The sequence below is a fragment of the Borostomias antarcticus genome (genome assembly GCF_949987555.1).
Source record: "Borostomias antarcticus genome assembly, chromosome: 10".
Taxonomy (NCBI): domain Eukaryota; kingdom Metazoa; phylum Chordata; class Actinopteri; order Stomiiformes; family Stomiidae; genus Borostomias; species Borostomias antarcticus.
In genome coordinates, this window is record NC_140243.1 from 3,772,012 (window position 1) to 3,784,515 (window position 12,504).

General features: G+C 46.2%; 1 protein-coding gene across 1 annotated transcript in view; it reads left to right on the plus strand.

Moving 5' to 3' along the window:
- The window catches only part of agbl4 (AGBL carboxypeptidase 4), a gene marked incomplete at its 3' end in the record, with an annotated part of 242,260 nt that overhangs the window by 84,792 nt on the left and 144,964 nt on the right, over positions 1-12,504 (plus strand). Inside the window, exon 4 of the mRNA XM_084443882.1 lies at positions 4,195-4,289. Coding sequence (XP_084300008.1) covers positions 4,195-4,289 — 95 coding nt within the window. The remainder of the gene's footprint in view (positions 1-4,194; positions 4,290-12,504) is intronic.

Here is a 12,504-nt window from a genome sequence, read left to right on the forward strand (position 1 = left end):
GAAATATGTAGGTGTTTATTATGGTGCATTAAATTATTCAATTTTAAGCAGACCCAGAGTGTGTGACTTTCCTACGTTCCTACAGGTTTCTGTGTAGCCAGTGTGTGTTGCTATTACAGTATAATGTGGAAGGGTGGTGTGTGTGTGTGTACGGTGTGCCGCTAGTATATTCTCCGGTGGTGTATGGATGTGTGCATGTGTGTGCCTGCGTGTGTGTGCTAGCATAAGTATACGTGTGTGTGCGTGCATGTGTGTGTTTGTCATCTGATGCTGTCCCCTTTCAGTAGCAGATTTGTCAGGCTTCATTTACATGGCAGCCCGGATAGTAATCTCATCTAACTAGCGTTCCTGTAATTAAATCTTCCAGCGCATTGATCGCTGTGCACACACACACACACAAACACGCACACACAAACACACATATACTATACACACATATATTGTATGGGTACAGACCTACACACACCGGCACAGAAACACACACATACACATATGTGTCCACGCGCGCGCACACACACACACACATACAGAACATAATGTTAACACATAATGCTTTAGATAAAAGGAGGATAAAAACATAAATCATATAAACATGGTGAGAACAGATTTAAAAGAAACAATAAAAGTAAAAGCAGCGCACTCAGCAGAAACACATGTGATTGGTCAGACAGCATAAGCGCCTGTGATTCGTCCGTGTAGTCCTAGCACACTCAATTCAAAGCAAAATTATTAATCACATTAATTGCGGCCTTTTGCGATTAGTTAATTGCGGAGGTCATAATCGTGATTTCGATTAATTCACGATTAATTGTGCAGCCCTACTCTGGATGTGATAGTTCAGACAGGAGTTTTTGAGGCAGGCTATAGGGTGAGCATAGTGGATCCTAGTAGGGGTACTCAGTTGTGGATGCAGCTGCCGAAGAGCTCTTTTCTACCTCAATCCAAGAGTTTACGACTGAATCACACATCCACTACCTGTGTGCCAGGTTGTGGCTAGGAGCTTCTAGACTTCACGGTTCTCCCCCTGTCTTCACTTCCTGATTGCCACAGGGCTTTGAATCCAGAGTTTAATAGGGAATGTTTCCCTTTGGGAGGACGCCTGCGCTGACATCTTTTAACGTGGGGAGGCTGGCTGCAGCCATCACACGGTCCTTGACAGAAGGGGGTCCATGTTCCCATGGCATGGGTCCATGATGATTGGGGACCACCCTCTGTTGGAGCTTTCATCTGCCGTTGTGACTTGCCATCATCATCCGCCAGCTCTGCCGTTTTGGTATTGGTTGGTTGGATTGCACTTCGTCTAGAGCCTCCCCCTCGACCTTACCGCCATGGGTGTCCTACCAGGAGCAAAGCTCCAGACGGCATTGCTCTCAGGCTCATCGGGACACACAAGCTTCTCCACCACGACAAGGTGGCAATCCAAGGAGAAGTACACACGCACACAAAACACACACACACACACCAACTGAGCCTAGATACAAAAGTCCTAACCTCCATGTAATAATCCTCCATTTGTATGGATGAGGGGATACTGGTGATGAAAGGTCTGTCTTTTTGTCTGCCTGTCTGCATATCTGCCTGTCTCTCTTTTTGTCTCTCTGCTTGTCAGTCTGTTGTCTCTCTGCCAGTCTGTGTTTTTGACTGCCTGTCTGTCTTTCTTTCTGTCTGTAAGCTCTGAACAATTAGATTACAGTAAGCAGACAGACTCTACCCCCAAATCCCACAGTCTGAATGTGGAGAAAGAGAGTGAAGCTGGGAGTGAGTTTGGAGGATGTCTTTGGCCTGGAGCAGGGAGGCTGAGGCTGGGGATGGGGAGTGTGTCTGAGCAGTGTGTCTGGCCACAGACATGTGGGGCAGCAGAGTAATTGAAACGCCAGAAGCAATGGTCTTATCTCACCAGTACAGCAGCCTCCTGCCGGGCCCCTGCATCAGTTAGATGTCTGGAACAGCCTCCCACAACCCACCATCCTCTGATGGTGAGGAGGGGGTGGACTGTAATAGGATTTCACCAGCTCACAGTTAATGTCCAGCACCTGGACTTAGCTAGTAATTTGATATGCTCCATCAATATGATTCATTTACAGCAGTCTTATTATCAGCCTCACATATTTATTTATTTATTTCTAGATTTCTCCACCATATTCCTTACTTGATCCTAATCATAGCTCCTGGGCATGGGGGGGGGAAACTTCCTTGAAGTGAAGGAAGGAATGTTCTCTCAGCCAATCGGGGGCTTGGCTAGGTTATAATACCAGGTTCATCGTCATGGTGACCTGCCCGGATCCGGATGCGTGATCCCCTGATTGGCCAGCAGCATAGCAGAGATGGTGATAGCGTCCTATCTGGGTACAGACGACTCGCTTTGTTCAGGCGGATGTCATCATGGAGCTGGTTCTCTTATCACTACCATGTCATAGTAGTCACTATCACTATCCTGGTTATCACTCCACCATGACATAGAAGCAGTGTTTCCTGTGGAATTGATCTCTTGGTGTGGAAGTGCCAAGCGCAAGGCCGCCAAAATAGGGAGGTTTTCTATACCAAAGCGGGGGGTCTAGGGGTCCTCCACCAGAAAAAAACAAGTTTCAGAGAGTTAGTTCCCTATATTCTGGTGACTTTTAAAGAATGAAAATTAAATCGTAAAACGTATACTGAAAAGTATACTGAAACAGCATGTTTACATGAAATATGCTTTCTTTAATTTTGAGTTATGGGGTGAGAGTAATAGAATGTTTTATTTAATATCTTTGATGCCCATTGATGCTTAACTGCATACTCATACCGTCTTAATGATCAGACTGTCTTTCTAATCTCTCATCTTCACTCTCTCCTGTCCCCTTCCTTCTCCTCTCTCTTCTCCTGCTCTCCTCCCAACAACCTCTCTCCTCTCCTCTCTCACCTGTCCCTCCACTCTGCTGGTCCTGTCTTCTCCATCCACAATCACTGCCATTTTTACATAGCTTACATAAATAACAGGCTAGATTAGGCTATGCTTAACTGATATTTCGTTGCATTTGCTGTAGCTTTGACTGGGACTTTTTAGGTGGCTGAAGGAACATTAAAGCAAGCTAGCATCGTTAAACTTTTGGTTCAGCCAGCCAAAAAGATGGTCGCTCAATCAATCAGTCAGTCAATCAGGGCAGCACCTCTGATTCGCATGTTGTACTCGCACTTGTGGTGTGGGCCGTTTCCTTGACGATGCTTGCTGACAGACAGCAGCGCGTAAGCTACATAGATGGAGGCTCTGCTTCGGCTCAAACATAGGCTAGGCTACTGGGTGCATGTGTAGCTCCAATTCGTACCTTGTGTTTGTTTACCGACCATATTTTTTATGTAACGTTACATATTTATCACACTTCAACTATATTTTTTACTTATCCGATCAGAACTGCATGAGGCCCGAACAGAGTTTACTGGTCCAGGGGAAGCTATAGGTTAGCCTACCTGACTGCTCTCAACATCATTCTACTTTCTGTTCCCCTTCAAATATTGTCGGATGTCCATCTGGAAAATGTAGGCTTTAGGATCCGCCAGTTGTCATCAGCGATTGATAAGACCAAATAGGCCAGAGATGGGCAGGAGCTGTTGTCTCTTCTTACTGGAACGTTATCTAGCTCTACGCTGTAGGCTATATGAGTCTACTTATTGATTACAAACATTAAAATTGCTCTATACCCTATTGGGGAGTAGGCTACCGTAGGTACCAGCACATTTTGGTCCAATTCAAACACTGGTTAAACATTAACATTATTTTGTAATAGGCGTTTGAGTTGACCACAGAAAGCAGCATTCACGGAGCGCGCGGCCCAAGCTGTTGTTGACAATAAAAATGTGGGCATTATCATGGTCTTGAAAGAGCATTTCGGCAGAAATATTTAGAAAGTTAAAGATTTTTAATTTAAGACTTTAATATACAGTATATAGCCTAATTTGTATTTTTTTTTTTTCTATCAAATATATGCTGTGGTGGCAAGGATTTTTCCAAGGCGCCACGCCACGGCAAAACCTTACCAGTGTAAACATTGCATAGAAGCCACTATTACTACCCTGGTTATTTCCCTGTAGGAGGCATCTCAGACCTCCATCTCCCTCCTTCCATCTCTGCCCAGCTGGAGATTTTGTCCATTTCTGATTTGATCCTGTTTTCTCTGTTCTTCAGCCTGATGTTTGTTGTGTTACTGCGTTTTGTTTCAGAGGGTGATCTTCAACATTGTCAACTTCAGCAAGACCAAGAGTCTGTACAGAGATGGCATGTCTCCTGTCGTCAAGTCCACCAGCAGGCCTAAATGGTAGGTACTTTTACATTTTCTTAAACAACAACAATAACAACAACAACAACAACAAAATACACCTTCAAGAACACCACCTAACTTTTAGAAACATTAAACCAGATACACAACCAGTTAGATTACGATCTCTTCAAGTCCTTTTGTTTTTTCTCATAAGTTGGGGCCTTATATACAGTACAGTACAGTACACACACACACACACACACACACACACACACACACACACACACACACACTCTCTCTCTCACTCTCACTCTCTGACTGACGTTTTATAATCTCAGATCTGTCTCAGGTAGTTGCAGCAGACTGACGGATGCAGAAATTATGTGTGTGTGTGAGGGTGATGGTGGGGTGGGGTGGGGTTGGTGGGTGGGGGGTTGGGGCGCGTCTGCCACCCAGCCATCCAAGCACAGCAGGCAGCCAGTCAGTGAGGCCATGCAGGTACACAGACTGGCGTGATGAAGTGTGCCCGCTCAACGGGAGCCTTGGCGTCTGTCATGAGGCGGAGCGTCTTTGACTGCAGCAGGCATCTGCCAGGCGGAGAGGGAGAGCTGTCTTCCAGTCATCGCCCTGATAGGACGAGACAAGGAGGATGGAGGTGAAAAAAGAGGATGGAGTAGATGGAGGAGACGATAAACTGATGCTCCGTATCTCACACACAGAGAAAGACAGGAATACACAGGAACACACAGAAACACCCATCCCTGACTTGATCTACTCTTGTGTTGGCTAGCTAGCTTTGTTCTGATCCACAGTCTGTCTTCTGTAGTCCATCATTCATCAAGGCTGGGTTCCTTCCCTCCAGACTCTTCCTATTTAGGATTTGTTTATCTGAGTACCCAGAAGCTCTCGCTGCAGTGAGAACTTCCCGTGCAGATAGTGGGCTGTGCCGGGAGGCTGATTTGGCCTCTGATTGGTCACTGACCGCAGCTTTTCACTTTTCAAGTATTGCTAACGAGTCAACCTGTCGGTAGCAGAACTGGCACATGAAGTGCGATTTAGGCTACTTGGACATTAACTTACTTCACAGAGTTGGCTAGCTACAGTTTCCTCCTTTTCTGGGCAGGATGAGTTTTTCATTTAGTCCCGACTAAACGCTCTAGATGACATAATGTTCAAATGCAGCTGGATTTGAAAGCGAGGTGCTGGCTATTTCCCTATGCCCGTGTTGTGTTTTATTCAAGGCTAGGGATCCGAATGTCACCAAAGCACCTCTGAGAGTTCTTCTGAGCAGGAGCTCAGAGTTGGTGGTAGTCTGTGCTCAGTAGGCAATATTAAGGAGTCATTTTGGTTGCTTACAGTTTTCCACGCCAGTGGGTGTTGTGGTACTTATTATTCCGTCAGTGTCTATTTGACATTTCCCCCCTGCCTAGACATTTCCTATTATACATGTCTTCGTTGTCATTATTACCAAATGTGGATTGCAAAAGGAGTTAGAGGCATTTCTTTTGAAGCTCAAACACCCCCTCTAAGCATGAAGGGCAACGTCTTTGAGCATTGGTACCCAGACTACCAGTGGTACCCAGTAGGGACGGGAATTAGCAGGGACCTTCCCATTCAACACTCCTGATATTTAGGTGCCGATTCCATATATATTGCGATTTTTGTGGGTTTTGCGATTCGGTAAGTATTGTGGTTTGATATTACAATTTAGTTAGAGTTAAATCATACCTTCAAATACAAGTCAAATTCACTTTGAACTGAATTGAATATTTGAAGAGTTGAATATTATTTCTATCTTTCCAAGTTTTATTCCGGGCCTAATACTTGACATGGACTCACTGGGTAGCCAGCAAATAGAGAAAATAAATGAAAAAGTGCCAGTTTATTGTCAAATGTAAAGCTCCTGCATACAAACTTCACTAATGTGTTTCTTTAAGCTGACAGTCACCTACCCTAGCTACGGTAGCTACTACCTGAACTGTGTGAAGTGTTCTACTCCAGCTGGAAGGACATCATGCGTATTTTCTGCATTTTTTTCCCACCTTGAATAAAATTATCATAACTGTATTAGCATGATTATTATTATTATTATTATTATTTTACAAAATTGTTTGAGACAGCATAAAATTGTCATAAAGAATATATTATAATTATTATTATTACTATTATTATTATGAATATGATTATTTTACAAAATCGTTTTTGAGGCAGCAAGGCGATTTAAAAATCATCACACACAAGAAAGATAGCAATGCTGCTGATAACAAGATGTCAGTGAGAACTGTTAACTCAAGTGGGAGCTGTACTGTACATCAGCTCCCTCACCTAAAAAGCACAGCAGAGGATGTACTTCCTGAGGCAGCTGAGGAAATTCAACATGCCAAAGGCAATGATGGTCCTCTTCTACATCTCCATCATCGAGTCCATCCTCCCGTCCTCCATCACCATCTGATTCTCAGCCGCAACAGACAAGGACGAGGGCAGACTGCAGCGCATCATCTGCTCCGCTGAGAGGGTGATCAGCTGTAGACTGCCCTCCCTACAGGACCTGCACGCCTCCATGACCCTAAAACAGACCAATCAGATCGTGGCTGACCTCTCCCATCCTGGTCACGGTCTCTTTGACCCACTCCCCTCTGGCAGGAGACTGCAGAGGGGAGAACACCTCCTAGCCATGACAATATTCATGATGTACAGTACCACGGGTTTGTGTGCCATATCGCTTTATTATACCAAAACCATTGTCTTGGCCCAGCTGGAGGACATCGCTGCAGCTCGTGCCTGACTCTACCTGCAGGTGGATCACTGAATTTAACTCTGCCAGGAAGCAGCACATGAAGCTGGGAAAATGCATCTCAGACTCCCGGACCATCAACACCGGTTCCCCCGAAGGCTGTGTCCTTTCTCCTCTACTCTTCTCCCTGTACTCGGAACAGCTGCACCTCCAGCAACCGGTCAGTCAAGCTCCTGAAGTTTGCTGATGACACCACCCTCATTGGGCTCATCTCTGAGGGGGATGCCTACAGGTGGGAAATTGACCATCTGTTTTCTGTGCGGCCCCAAAAAAACTGGAGCTCAACGCTCAGTTGTGGACTTCAGAAAGACACACCTCATATGCAACCACTCCACCAGGTGTGGGGAGAAAGTACAACAAACAGTACCTCTGACGACAGAGGCAGACAAGCTCATGTTGTGTTCTGTAGAAGGAGACAGAAAATACTCAGACATGCTTAGCAAGCGGGCATGTTCAGTTTGCTACCTTACAACCAGCCAGCCACTCGTACAGATAGTCAGCCAGTCAACCAGCCAGCCAATCAGCTGGGGAAATATTGCCTTTTGTACCAGAATCCTTCCTGTAAGCGTATGATGCCCCAGAATGGTAGCATTCTATTTGCAGATGTCTGTGGCTTCATCAGAGTGCATGTTAACAGTAATAGCTCTGTCAATCAGCCAGTCCTACTGCTCTTCTGACTCATTACAGTGGGGGGATTCTGGTCTCTCCTCTCTCTAATGCCCCTCTCCATCTCTCTTCCTCCCCTATGTCACAATGTGTTCCTTCCATCTTCTCTTCCTCTCTCTCTCAGCTGTCTCTTCTCTTCTGTGCTTCATCCCGCCCCCCCTTCTCCCCAGTCTCTCTCTCATGTGTTCTGATCAGCATATAGACAGTATGCACCAGGGGTAAGTGGTAAATGGTAAATGGACTGCACTTATATAGTGCTTTTTCACCTTAGCGGCACTCAAAGCGCTTTACAATGGCCTCTCATTCACCCATTCACACACACATTCACACACCAATGGCGGTAGCTGCCATGCAAGGTGCTAACCTGCTCATTGGGAGCAATTTGGGGTTAGGTGTCTTGCTCAAGGACACTTCGACATGTGGACAGTCGGAGCTGGGATTCGAACCGCTGACCCTTCGATCATTGAACGACCCGCTCTACCAACTGAGCTACAGCCGCCCCTACTGTACTACCGGTACAGCCGGTACTACTGTAAGCACCAACACCAGATGCTCATGTTGCTCTGTTTCTTCAGCAAGGAAGTTAACACATAAAACCTAATGCAGCAATTAGAAACATCATCACAGGGAGAGGTGGATGTCCGGAGGGGGAAGACCAAATCAGAAGCATTTTTTATTTACACCTGAAACAGGCATTTCTTACAATCTACAGCCTTACATTTGATCAAATAGCCAAATATAATTGAATGAAGAAAGTTAGAAATAGAATAGATCAAGTATCTTTACCTTTATCAGCACTGCCGATCTGAACTATTGATTCATTATTACCATGGATCAGTATTGGGATTGATCAAGGGCGAATGTGAAATGGCAGCCACGAACTCAGCGGGTTATCGGGTCAGCGGCCAAAGCTCCTGCTGGCGGGGAGTGAAGCTTTTTAACTCGCCTGTCACTGGCTCCCTGGAGGAATTCAGCCTGGCTGCAATAACGTTATCGCGAACGGAATGAATACCATCTACTAGCAAACAAAACGTGTTGGCTAGTAGTGTTGGCTAGTAGTAGCCTAAACACTGATTAGTGAAGTAGGTGAGTAGGCTATTGAGTGCTGTGCCCTAAGGGGGTGTATTTTATCGTCCTGTCATTCCTCTTTGTGGTGCTTGGCTATTGTTGTCATATATCAATCAATCAATCAATCAAAGCTTTATTTATATAGCGCATTTCATACCCAGAGGCAACACAATGCGCTTTACAGAGAACAAGGGAGGTGGGCAGACATCCCACCCCTACATATTCCAGAGGGAAGCAAAAAAACAGTAATCACCCGGGGGCCAGATAAGTGAGCTGTAAAAATTCTTCCCTGACCCCTCTCAACAAGGCGATCGAGCAAGCTCCTGGAGTATGTTTGTCTACCGGCTAAGAACATTTATAGAGCAATAAATAACATTAAATTACATTTTCAGAGTAAGAGAGGCTAATAACATCATAGGAGAGACATGGCAAACATTGGTGTATGTCTGTGTGTGCGTGAATGTGCCTGGGCCCAGATAGAGGCAGGGTCAGGGGTAGGGTCGGGGTAGGAAAAGGATACGGACCCGGGTTAGGGTGAGGGGAAGGGGATCTGAGCCCAGGACTGGTGTATGTCGGTGTGTGTGTGAGTGTGCCTGGGTCCAGGTAGAGGCAGGGGTCAGGGGTAGGGTGGGGGTAGGAAGAGGATACGGACCCGGGTTAGGGTGAGGGGAAGGGGGTACTGGGCCCAGGCCTAAGGCCGGAAGTGGACTGTTGTATGTCTGTGTGTGCGTGTGTGTGTGTTAACTAATTTGCTACGACATTTGCAGCAGACACAGGGGTATCTATCGGACTCAGGGTGGTCTACTGGTGACAGTGGGGCATCCACTGGACCTGGTTAGAAGATAGGAGGGAGAGAGAGAGGCACTAGGGAGAGGGGAGGCAGAACAGAGTTAGTAGCACACGGAGCCATATATAGAGCAATACGTTACGTCAAACTACATTTTCAGAGCAAGAAAGGCTAAGAGCATCATGGGAGAGGTGTGGCAAACACTAATGATATAATGTCTCTGTAGTTTATTTAGTGTGTCCATAAAAGCTTGGTTGTTTCGGCCTAAATATTGTCCTCTTATTCGCTCGCTCTCAAATTATTGGCCTTTGTTGACGTGTTAAAAAACATCAGTAGCCTAGGCTACTGTAGTTTGCCTGTATGTTTTTTTTACATAAAAATGCCATTGGTCCTGGCTTACCCGGTTCTGGGACCCACCAGACGCCACTGATAGCAGGTCATTTGGTGAAGTCCGCTGTGTCTGTGGATGGTGTGTACGTAGCCTGAGTCTTGATGTATCTCCTGCTACTCTATACCATCTCCCTGGTATCTCCTGTTAGTCAACACCATCTCTCTCTGGTATCTCCTGCTAGTCTGCACTCTTTCCACACCAGCACTCCTCTTGCACTATTAACCATGTGACATGGTTTTTAATAATAGGCCTTTTAATTGTCTACAAATGAAGAGTGATGTAAAATAGCTAATAGCTACCGGTAATTTATAGGGGAGTTGAAGTCTCGTTAATTAAGGGCAAACAGGACAAGGACCAGCTTGGGTAATTTGAGCAATAAAGCTACGACTAACAACTAATTTCCCAAACAGACGTGACTCATAAAAACATCAAACAGACCGTGCCTCCCAACCCTGCTGCCCTGCACATCCCCACACCCTCTTTCTGAACCCCAACCCTAGGCCTCTCCCCCATCTCTCTCTCACACACACACACACACACACACACACTCTCTCTCTCTCTCTCTCTCTCTCTCTCTCTCTCTCTCTCTCTCTCTCTCTCTCTCTCTCTCTCTCTCTCTCTCTCTCTCTCTCTCTCTCTCTCTCTCTCTCTCTCTCTCTCTCTCTCTCTCTCTCTCTCTCTCTCTCTCTCTCTCACACACACAGCAGCAGCTCTGTGGCCTAGTAGAGTGTCCGCCCAGAGACTGGGAGGTTGTGGGTTCAATCCCCGGTCGGGTCATACCAAAGACTATAAAAAAAAAAAAAGGTACCCATTACCTCCCTGCTTGGCACTTAGCATCAAGGGCTGGAATTGGGGGGGTGAGATCACCAAATGATTCCCGAGCGCGGCACCGCTGCTGCTCACCGCTCCCCCAGGGGATGGGTCAAATGCGGAGAACAAATTTCACACACTCAGGTGTCTGACAATCAGTGGGACTTTAACTTTAAAACACACACACACACACTTGTACTTAGGGCTGCACGATTATGACAAAAGATAATTGCGATTATTTGCTTCAAAATGGTAATTGCGATTAATAATTGCGATTAATATTTCAAAGTAATAGCTTTAACTCTGCACAGTTTGCATATGACCTGCTGGGCTTGAACGACATCATCTTTTTGGTAACCACTCAGCGGGAACGCATGTGATTGGTCAGACAGAATAAGCGCCTGTGATTCGTCCGTGTAGTCCTAGCACACTCAATTCAAAGCAAAATTATTAATCACATTAATTGCGGCCTTTTGTGATTAGTTAATCGCGGAGGTCATAATCGCGATTTCGATTAATTCACGATTAATTGTGCAGCCCTACTTGTATTGTAAATAGACTCTCCTCCTACTATCCTCGCTTTATAAACTAGAAAACTCTGCTCTCTGTTACTTCCCTACATCCCCATTTAATAATTTCACAGTGGAGCTCTTGGAATTCATTTGACACTTTGCAGACCCAAGAACGAGATTTTAGATTAAAAACCTGGACTGTATGATTTCCTGTCAACATTCTGTAGGTTGCGTGATAAAGGACCAGGAAACTAGGAACAGGAGATAGAGAGACAGACAGACAAGTATCTAATAGTGAGTTATATTAAATGGAGGGAAGTGGAGAGCCTGAGAAGGATGGGTGGAAAATAATCTATTCTATGTGGCCATACAATGAGGGCTCACTGGAGGAGTTCATTCCCTGAGTGTTAGACTAGTGGAGAGGGGAGGTGCATGGAGTGTATGGTTCATTCCCTGAGTGTTAGACCAGTGGAGAGGGGAGGTGCATGGAGTGTATGGAGAGGGGAGGTGCATGGAGTGTATGGAGAGGGGAGGTGCATGGAGTGTATGGAGAGGGGAGGTGCATGGAGTGTATGGTTCATTCCCTGAGTGTTAGACCAGTGGAGAGGGGAGGTGCATGGAGTGTATGGAGAGGGGAGGTGCATGGAGTGGATGGAGAGGGGAGGTGCATGGAGTGTATGGAGAGGGGAGGTGCATGGAGTGTATGGAGAGGGGAGGTGCATGGAGTGTATGGTTCATTCCCTGAGTGTTAGACCAGTGGAGAGGGGAGGTGCATGGAGTGTATGGAGAGGGGAGGTGCATGGAGTGTATGGAGAGGGGAGGTGCATGGCGTGTATGGAGAGGGGAGGTGCATGGAGTGTATGGAGAGGGGAGGTGCATGGCGTGTATGGAGAGGGGAGGTGCATGGAGTGTATGGAGAGGGGAGGTGCATGGAGTGTATGGAGAGGGGAGGTGCAGGGAGTGTATGGAGAGGGGAGGTGCATGGAGAGTATGGAGAGGGGAGGTGCATGGAGTGGATGGAGAGGGGAGGTGCATGGAGTGTATGGAGAGGACAAAGGGAGAGCAGAGGCTCCCATCTAAATCATCTATCTTTTGAGCGCCCTGGTTCAGTAGAATTCATTAGCTAGCTGGGAGAGGGGGTAAAAGAGGATAACATCAGAAATAATGGGACAGAATGTAACAAATACATTAATAGCCGTCCAATGAGGGTGTGTGTGTCTATGTGCCGGAGAGAGGGAGGGAGA